The following is a 9,562-nucleotide window of genomic DNA, read 5'->3' on the forward strand; positions in this document are numbered from 1 at the left end:
ACAGAGCATCAGCTGAACGCGACCACAGGAAGACAAACTTTCTCAATCTTTTGTATCTTTATTATATATATAGATATATATCTTCCATTTGTACATAAAATTATTTAGATATAAAAATATAATCAGGTGTATTAGTATCTATCAAAGACATAACACAAGTATCTAAGTATTTTAAACACACACACACACACACACACGCACACCCACACGCACACATACATACATACACACACTAAATCCCTGAACATGTGAACAGTGTTACAATAGCATTAACACTGCCGGGACAGGTGAGGAACAGTCAGCACAACACGTACAACAAAAACACACGTGACATAAAACAAAGACAAGAACAAGTAAGATAAAACAAGAACAAACTGAAGATAATTCCTCAAAGAATATATCAGTAGTTATAGGTATTTATGTTAGGAGACCAATGACTTAATACACAAGTGTCTCGTATGATTGTCTGGGATGAACATTAATGTGATCAATCAAGTCAATACAACACCTAAAGTTCCCAACATTTGTAAACATTAGCGATACTAAAACAAAGGAAAACATTTATAAACACAAATTTCCTCAAGTATTCCTTCAATAAAAGCATTAAAATACGAGACTTTGGATATATATAAGAAGACTAGATAACACAAGACAGCGCAAGTTGAGTTAGTGAAGACGATAACAGATAAAGTCAACACAAGCACTACAGCCGTCATCAACTCTACTTCGACCAAGACTAAAGTACAATCTGGTGTCTACGGCGTTATCCTGTGATGTCAGGATCGATAACTTACAACTGTAACCTATGTTTACTTAGGAATGTATACCGCAAAACTCTCACTAATTTCACTACAAAAGTTCATAATTGTTAAAGAAAAAGTTAGCGATAGGTGAAGCCAAGAGCCTACAGCTTCATGACTTGAGGATGAAGCTTATATGGCGAAGAAGCTTGGTGATTTGTACAGATTATTTGGGGTGGCTGGCTGAGTAGCGCTTTTACCGGGCACGTAGTTGATACCATTCTCGGTGATATCATAACTCCCGCTGATACCCGTGAAGCTATCCCCATTAGCATTAGGACCATTACTGTTACCATTGGTGTATCTGCCTCCATTACTGTAATTGGCGGTGTAGTTATTTCCATTACCATTATTGTTGTTATTATAATCAGAGGTGTAGTCATTACTATTACCATTGCCACCATTATTGTAATCATTTCCATAACCGTTACCATTATTGGTGCTATAATCATTTCCATTACCACCATAATCGTAATCAATATCATTACCATTACCGTAATCAGTAGAATAATCATTGTTGTAACTATTACCACCATTACCGGAATCATTACCATTACCACCATTACCATAACCTGCAGCTCTGTTGCCACCTCCGTTTGTTACACCGTTAGTGTATCCGTTGTTATTTACATTTCCTGGCCCGTTGGAAGCGTCATTGAAAAACAGACTGTATGGATAACCGGTTCTAACTCCGTTTCCGCTGTTGTCTTCATTAAACACTCCGATGAGAGCGTTGAGGTCGTAGAATTGTTCAGCGTTAGAACAGTTGAAGTTGTACCACCAGTCACACACGAAGAACTGCTGGTTGAAGATGGTGCCGTTGGGACACAGGAAGGAGTCGATCCTGCCTCCATCCTGGCAAATGTGGAACACCTGTCGAGGACAACATTACTAGAAAAAGTAATTAATAGTTCTGCCTGATGTTGACAAACTCATAAACGATATTAAAGTGTTACTAGTGATGTTTAATATAAACAGAGGGAAGTGATGTTGAATGTAAACAAAGATACCTGCCTGTGCTAGTAACCAGGATATGAATATAATATAATGTCCAGTAACTAATGAACAGAAGAGTACAATTAACTCACCAACTGAGACTGGGTGATAGTAACTGTCACATAGGCTACACAAACAAACCAATTCCCATCATCTGTAAACAACTGACTGTAAACAAACTGAAAAAACCACACACCATATTAAGTTATATTTGGATTCATTTCAATAATAACTATGAGGCTAAGGTTTTGAACAAGTTATCAATGTCTTCATATTAACTTCAGATGGGTTTCTTTAGAACTGTATTAAGAGTCATATATAATAAGGAATAACATAGTTTGTCATACAGTGAGGCTTCAGTGTGTCATGTTCAGGGAAATCATGGGAATATAACGCAGAATAATATACCTAGATGCTCGAAGCTTTTGAATGTATGCCATGTAAGTAGATTTTACTCAAAGTAATATAAAATACTCTCCTCTCTAGGCCTCTCCTTTAGTAAATAGGAAGAGAAGGGTGGAGGTGAACTTTCATTAATTATATATCAATATCACACAAAGATTCATTAGGATAAGTATTAAGGACCTAAACTAAAAATAACACTACATAATTCTCATCGCTCACAGTCCCTCTAGTATAAAACAGAATAAATATTAAGAAAATGAATACTTAACCGAACAGCACACTGTATACAAAATGTGGACGACGCTGCATTCGACCACCTTCACTTACCATGGGAGGTAAGCGTTGTATTCACTAGGCAGCCTCAGGGCAACATAAGACTCAGCTGACAGCCGGCCTCAGGGGCAGTAAAAGGCTCAGCTGACAGTCCGCCTCGGGGGGCAGTATAAGACTCACCTGACAGCCGGCCTCGGGGGCAGTATAAGACTCACCTGACAGCCGGCCTCAGGGCATTATAAGACTCAGCTGACAGCCGGCCTCGGGGGCAGTATAAGACTCACCTGACAGCCGGCCTCCGGGGCAGCATAAGACTCACTTGACATCCGGCCTCGGGGGCAGTATAAGACTCACCTGACAACCAGCTTCGGAGGCAGTATAAGACTCACCTGAAAGCCGGCCTCGGGGGCAGTATAAGACTCACCTGACAGCCGGCCTCCGGGGCAGTATAAGACTCACCTGACAGCCGGCCTCCAGGGCAGTATAAGACTCACCTGACAGCTGGCCTCCGGGGCAGTATAAGACTCACCTGACAGCCGGCCTCAGGGCATTATGAGACTCACCTGACAGTCGGCCTCGGGGGCAGTGTCAGCGTAGTATCCGGGTATTAATCCGCCGCAGGAGAATCCAGTGAAGGGGACAGAAGCCAGGATGGGATAGTCCACGCCGGGGACCCCGCCACCAATATTATTAGGGAAGTCACCGTTGGCAGAGCTATAGCCGTTTCCTCCGTTGTTATAATCACCATCATCGTATGAATTGTAATCATTGTCACTGTTGTATCCACCATTATTGTTACCATTATTCGTATCACTGTCGTAGTTATCGTAGTCATAGTTATTACCATAATCGCCATTGTTATTCCCATTACCATTACCGTTGGTATTGGCGTTATTGGAATATCCACCATTTTCGTTGCCATTTTCGTAAGAATAATCGTAATCATTACCTCCATTCCCGTTGCTATAACCACCATTCGTATCTATGCCGTTACCGTTGCCATTACCGTTACTATTTCTGTTGTTATAGGCTCCATAATCGATACTGTTGCCATTGCCGCTCAAGTCATTTGTCGGCAGGCCATAACTCTGCTGCTGAGCCAGACACGCGGCAATCAAACCTGTGGAGGAAGTGGCTGGTCAGATTCAAGAGGTTCCGTAGGGCGGGTCACTGACGGCAAGAAGCGGTAAGAGGCCGAATTACATGACCTTACTAAAACTTGAAACATATATATATATATAATGACAGACTATACCAGGATATAAAGTTAGATTCTATAACATTCCTAACAAATCTACAAAAGGCAGGAAGTAATCGAAAGTATAATAATCTTACCCAGAAATACAAGGCTCCTCACTGCCACACCCATGACTAAACTTTCACCAAAATACGAAACAGAAAAAATGAGAGTTTTCTTTTGGTATTCCTTCTTAACTGTAGAAATATTGAGGACGAGCTCTAACGAGAAGCAGAGAAGTGAAAGAGGGAAACTGAGAGCTGTGGTGGCAAGTGGACGACGCGTTGGCTTATATACTTGGTGGTCAGGTAGCTCCCCCACCAGCACCACCCCCATTTTAAGGACGCAACAAAGACAACGCAACAATACTATACTATATGTTTTGGGTGCGCCCTACAGCTCATCATCAGCCTCGAGGGTTTATCATCAATATGTAGTGAATTGTCCCGAGGAAATGTGTATCACTCAGAAGAGAAATATGTTACTAAACTTACTGTACAACTTTAATAAACGACGAACTGTATACAAGTGCAGCATTTTTTCTTTGTTTACGTAACTGTTTATTTATTTGTGTATATAAAAATTCTCTCTTCCAGGTTACAAAACTTCTATCAAAGCGAGTCAAAAGTTTCTGCAGGAAGGAGTTTGCATGTTACTCTGAGTCAGCCGCCCGTGTAACGAGTTGTCAGGTTTATTAAAGACAGGAAATTTGTCTCTTTACGCAGAGCTGACGAGTTTTTGAGGATTTTTCTTTTTACAATATTTTCAATTTTTTTTCAATGAAATTTCATATATTTTGTTTGTGCCTTTGTTACTTCCTATGGTGATTTATGTGTGTGTGTGTGTGTGTGTGACTACATTCATGTGCACAGTAAATATACAAATACTAACTTACATATGTATGCACATATACTTACATGCATACACAGACACATATATACATAGTCATAAACATACATTGTATATATTCTCGTATAACACACACACACACACACACACCCTGTTGCACACACACGTAATAAATAACCACAGTATTACATCAACCGTCGACCAGTGTAAAGCTTCCACAGAACAACACGTTATTATTATTATTATACTCACCACAGTGTTTAGGGGAGTTATCTTCACTACAACCTCACCTACACGACACAGGTAGCAAGAGCAAGGAAAAATAAGCCGTTTTGCATAATAAAATTCGTCTTGAGGCTGACTAATCAGAATCCAAGTTGGCCACCTATATAGTTTGTTAAGGAAGAGGTCGGTTGAGGGGAGACGGACTAGCAGGTGTTGACCCGTGGGGGGAGTTTGATTCCTAGGAAGGTCCTCAGTCAGGGGGAGACATGATCTAATGGGTGACTGGTGGATTATTACAGGAATGTTTACCGAGAGATGGTTAATCGGTAGATAGTTTTGATAAAGGGAAAGTCATCGCTGTAGTAGAGGAAGTTGTGTAGTGTAAGCTTGAGTAACTGTGAGTAAAGATTAAAAAAAAAACACGTCTTTCTATTCTCTGGTGTCATTAACATGGTAGTGTGGAAAAACACTTAAATATTTACTTTAGAAATATTAGAAAACCAATTTCTGATTAAATACTTATATCTTTACATGATAATAACCAGAAATTAGTTCAAACTTTCCTTGTATCAGTATTTTGATCTTCCACCGCAAATTGACCTCATTTCACATCTTACCTAATTTAATAATTTTTTTTGCAGGCTGTTATTCTATAATTGTATAGATTCATTATTTTAAAGTAATTCATCATCTTTAAGACATCTTGGTGTAGCACCTGTGTGTGTACATCCTCAAGGGACCAGGCGAGAGTCTCCCCTGTCGGCGTCGTTGAGAGGTGTGTTTTTCTCTCCTGTCACGTGGGTGTGTCAGAAATAATCTACCTCGGGAGTGTTTCCCTTGCAGTGTGAGGTTGGTTAATGCACCATACATGACAACTTGTAAGATTATCCCAAGAAAAAGCGGTGACGTGCACTAATCTTCAGTGACGACCTTGTCACATTCATCCTCCGATAGAAGCTACATTTTAGCGTGGTTTAAATTATATGAGTTATTCTGATGAAATGACAAAACTTGAAGCTTGGCGTAACAAGCAAACGTCGCCCTGAGCAAGCACGGTATTACAGGGGCAAATAGGTGTATGAGGAAATTGCTTCAGGCAACACCGACGATTGAGGGGTACGGCAGCACTGGTGGCGGAGTTCCTGGCCGGTGGAGGCGAGGCTCTGGGCTGGAGGGAGACGTAACTGTTTATGAGGACAAAATTACTGACTCAGATGTGAACTTACATAGTGTTAAGGTGTGCTGGTGGATGACTGTCAGGCTCGTATATCTTAATGAGTCTTGTCTCAGTTATGTCAGCAGTTATCACCTGTTCCTTCCGTCTCCTCCAGGAACCTTTATTAATACAACAATTATGCTACACTTTTCTTCTTTGAGTTATAAACAAATTGTATGTTTCAGAAATTTTTTAAGGTAATTCCAATGAGTGATTCTGACACTTTAGCAAATCTCAAATATATGTTGTCTTTGAAATAGTTTTATCTTCAAACAATCACATCTCAACATTTATAAAAGGAACAATCTGACTCTTTAGGTTTGATGCTGAATATGTCGCCTTTATGAGTGGATAGTCTGAAACAAGAAAAAAAGGTCTGATGGGCCTAAAATGCCCCCCCCCCCCTGTCTGGCCCACTGTGGTCATACTGTATCTACTGTACTTACGTTTATCTTCCCTAAGAATCAATCTACATTATGTCGTCCTGCACTGTCACGACGTAAACACGAATCTTGAGATTATGATAAAAAATTTACAGGGTGTCTCACAAAATGTATGCATACACTGCCTTACATATTTTCGTGGAGATGACGTGAATGTTTGTATTACAATAGTAACATTGTCCTCCCTTGTGAGACCTCGTACGTCAACAAGTGAGGACGATGTTGGTGTTATAGAACCGCACAAACATCAGGCGATCACCATGAACATCTGTAAGGCAGTTTGGATATGTATTTTTGACGCTTTTGTAGAATTATCTGTAATTTTTAACATCAATTGAGAAACTGACGCTTGACGCTTATTCTAATAAACTGATAATAAAGATAACAAACATTTTATTTGTGTTTCTAATAAAAGTCTCCTTTTTGGGTCAAATATCTAGAACTATCTCCACCCTTGCCCGTTCCACGTGAAGAATCTCCACCCCAGCGCTGCCTAGGGTGGAGACCTTCAGGTGATCCAAGACTATAGATCTTAACATATAACCGTCTAAAATGTGTACATTCTTATTCACTGACCCGGTATACAGTTCAGAAATCCTCGACCACAGACAATCCCATATTAATTCATCGCCCAAGGACTGGTGAGCGGAAGTGAGGAATGCATACAGACAAACTTTGATGTTATCATGACAGACAAATCATAAGATATGGTATTTTTCTCTTTGTTAGTTATACACAACACGATATTCTTTACTCTATTTTGTTAATGTCTCATATTATTACATGTAGTGGACGCAACATGCTGGTATGACTTGGAGAAAAGATTCCGTCCATTACGATGAATGATGAGACAGATCCTCTTTACAGCGAGGTCAAAATTGTTCCTCGTATAAGCTACCGTCTTGAGCCTCACAACTTGTAGACTCTCTTTCAGTGGTCTCTAGAAGGACGAGTCTCTGCCATATATCTCGTCCTGACTCAGAGTAAAACCTCCTCAGTCTTCCATTAATATCTTCCCGCTGTTGTGGTTGTTCTAAATTTAACTTTAATTATTGAGGTTGAAGAGCCGCGTGACTAGGGCGGTCAGCGGCTTTTATTTATCTCTGTACGTATTTAACACACTGCGGGCCTGTGTGTGTCGGCTGCCTCCTATTACAGCGGGAAGACCTTTGACTCACAGATCCAACAATACATCTCCCGGAGCTATTATGTTTTGGCGGTCGAGAGATTAAAGGACAAAGAATCAACATTGAAAAGTTACCAACCAGAGCGAGTTGTGACCTTACTTGAGTACAGGCAAACAGTGTATGATTACGGTGTGATTACTTGAAGGTTTAGTTTTGATTCTATGTAATATAAGTAATTATATATTATGATTTGACTAGAACACATATATTTTGATTTAGTTATATATTAAGACCTATTCACAGATCTACTTACTCTACGTGGTGACTGATTTTTAGCGAGATAAATGCCTTTAGTTGTTGAAGTGCCTTGTTACATGTATTAAAATGCCTCTTTTCAAAAACTAACATTGTATATTGTGACGCCTGTAATTTTATTCAGTATTTGTGTATTTTACGATTATTCTTTATTATATTACAGCTTTTGCTTGAGAGAAAACTTGATATTTGCATCAGAACAACTCAAGTGTAGGCACAAACTGATAGGATCTTTCACATCACCAAAAAGATGTTAAGAGTCTCACTGGCATATACAAAGACTCATATACTCCTAAGTCTTCCATTAGACCTCACTTTGGACACAACCAGAAACGGAGGCTATGGCAGGAGAAGCTCAAACAAGGTAGACTCACTGTACAAAAACAACACCTCATTAGTCATTACTTTTCATTCCACACTTTACCTGGACATGGAACAGATTCACTTAATATAAAAATACTAAAGAGATTAAGAATGTTGGCCAGGTGAAGCTTCTTGTCCACAGGCTAGGTTTGGTTAGGTTAGGTTAGGTTAGGGTAATATCCGAGTTCTTAGACAGTATAAAAAAGAGGTAGAGAGTTCCTTTTTTATATATGTTTCATCTTTCTGATTTAAATTGTATCTTGACAGGTTAATGTAAGAGTAGTAGGGAATAATTAAGAGAGAGAGAGAGCTGTAACCAAGACTTAGAAAAAGGAAAAAAAAATATCAAGAGAAAAAAAAAGATTATTATATATATATATATATATATATATATATATATATATATATATATATATATATATATATATATATATATATATATATATATATATATATATATATGAAAGTTAAAATAAGTGTAAGAGAAAGTCCATGTTGTGTTACGAGGAGGCAGGAGTGTGTGGTCTAGCGAGCGAGCACTTGAACTTCTCACCCCATCTAAACAACAGGTCAAATTGCCTAACTTGATTCCATTCTCTCAAACACGGCAACTTAAATGAATCGTGACTTTAAATCTTTATCTCATCTTTAATTTAACCTTTTTGTCTTAGTCAATGATTCTTAATTAATCTCTCTAAGTGATTCGATATAAAATATGTAAATATAATCGTCTCTCCTCAGGTCTCAGGTAAAAATTCATCCAGGGGAAATATGATACATTCTCAGTCCAGCTTTATACCCCAGTCTCTTCCTTCCTTAGCACCCCACTTGTCCTCACACTTGAGTCTCATCTGTACCAACTCTGCTCTACTTTCTGCAGCTGTCAACTCACACTACCTCCTGCAGCTGCCAACTCACACTACCTCCTGCAGCTGCCAACTCACACTACCTCCTGCCAACACACACTACGTCCTGCAGCTGCCAACACACACTACCTCCTGCAGCTGCCAACACACACTACCTCCTGCAGCTGCCAACACACAGTACCCTTTTTCATGCCTCCGTCAGTGATCTTAATTATTACCTGTTGATTACTTTCATATTTAGATCACCTGAAGAATCTCTACTTCTGCTTATTTCACCGAAAGATTAACCTCCCTAACGCTATTTCGAGGGATGAGGTTAGGTTAGGGTGTTCAATCGGCAGGTGAAATAAGCTGTGATGGAGATTCTTCAGGTGACCCGAATTACGTTCTCTGTAAAAATATCATAATATGGGAAAAATATGGTAGACAATATTCCAGGTCACGACC

At 39.4% G+C, this 9,562-nt stretch overlaps 1 protein-coding gene across 1 annotated transcript; it reads right to left on the bottom strand.

Moving 5' to 3' along the window:
* Window positions 1–45: 45 nt before the first annotated feature.
* LOC121870909 (putative uncharacterized protein DDB_G0286901) lies at window positions 46–3,972 on the bottom strand. The gene is made up of 3 exons (XM_042372881.1): window positions 3,810–3,972; window positions 3,038–3,594; window positions 46–1,673 (listed from the first exon to the last, which is right to left on the bottom strand). Exons 1-3 carry the CDS (start codon window positions 3,841–3,843, stop codon window positions 933–935), a joined length of 1,332 nt encoding a protein of 443 aa, XP_042228815.1. The 5' UTR covers window positions 3,844–3,972; the 3' UTR covers window positions 46–932.
* Window positions 3,973–9,562: the final 5,590 nt, after the last annotated feature.

Source organism: Homarus americanus, unplaced genomic scaffold (assembly GCF_018991925.1).
Source record: "Homarus americanus isolate GMGI-L3 unplaced genomic scaffold, GMGI_Hamer_2.0 scaffold52512, whole genome shotgun sequence".
Classification (NCBI taxonomy): Eukaryota; Metazoa; Arthropoda; class Malacostraca; order Decapoda; family Nephropidae; genus Homarus; species Homarus americanus.

Bases quoted from the DNA above. Each gene is read 5' to 3' on its own strand.
- LOC121870909 (XM_042372881.1), bottom strand. From the start codon at position 3,843: ATGGGTGTGGCAGTGAGGAGCCTTGTATTTCTGG. The intron at 3,595-3,809 runs GTAAGATTATTA...CTTCCTCCACAG, and splicing joins GAGGAGCCTTGTATTTCTGG to GTTTGATTGCCGCGTGTCTG. The intron at 1,674-3,037 runs GTGAGTCTCATA...TGTCCTCGACAG, and splicing joins CCCCCGAGGCCGACTGTCAG to GTGTTCCACATTTGCCAGGA.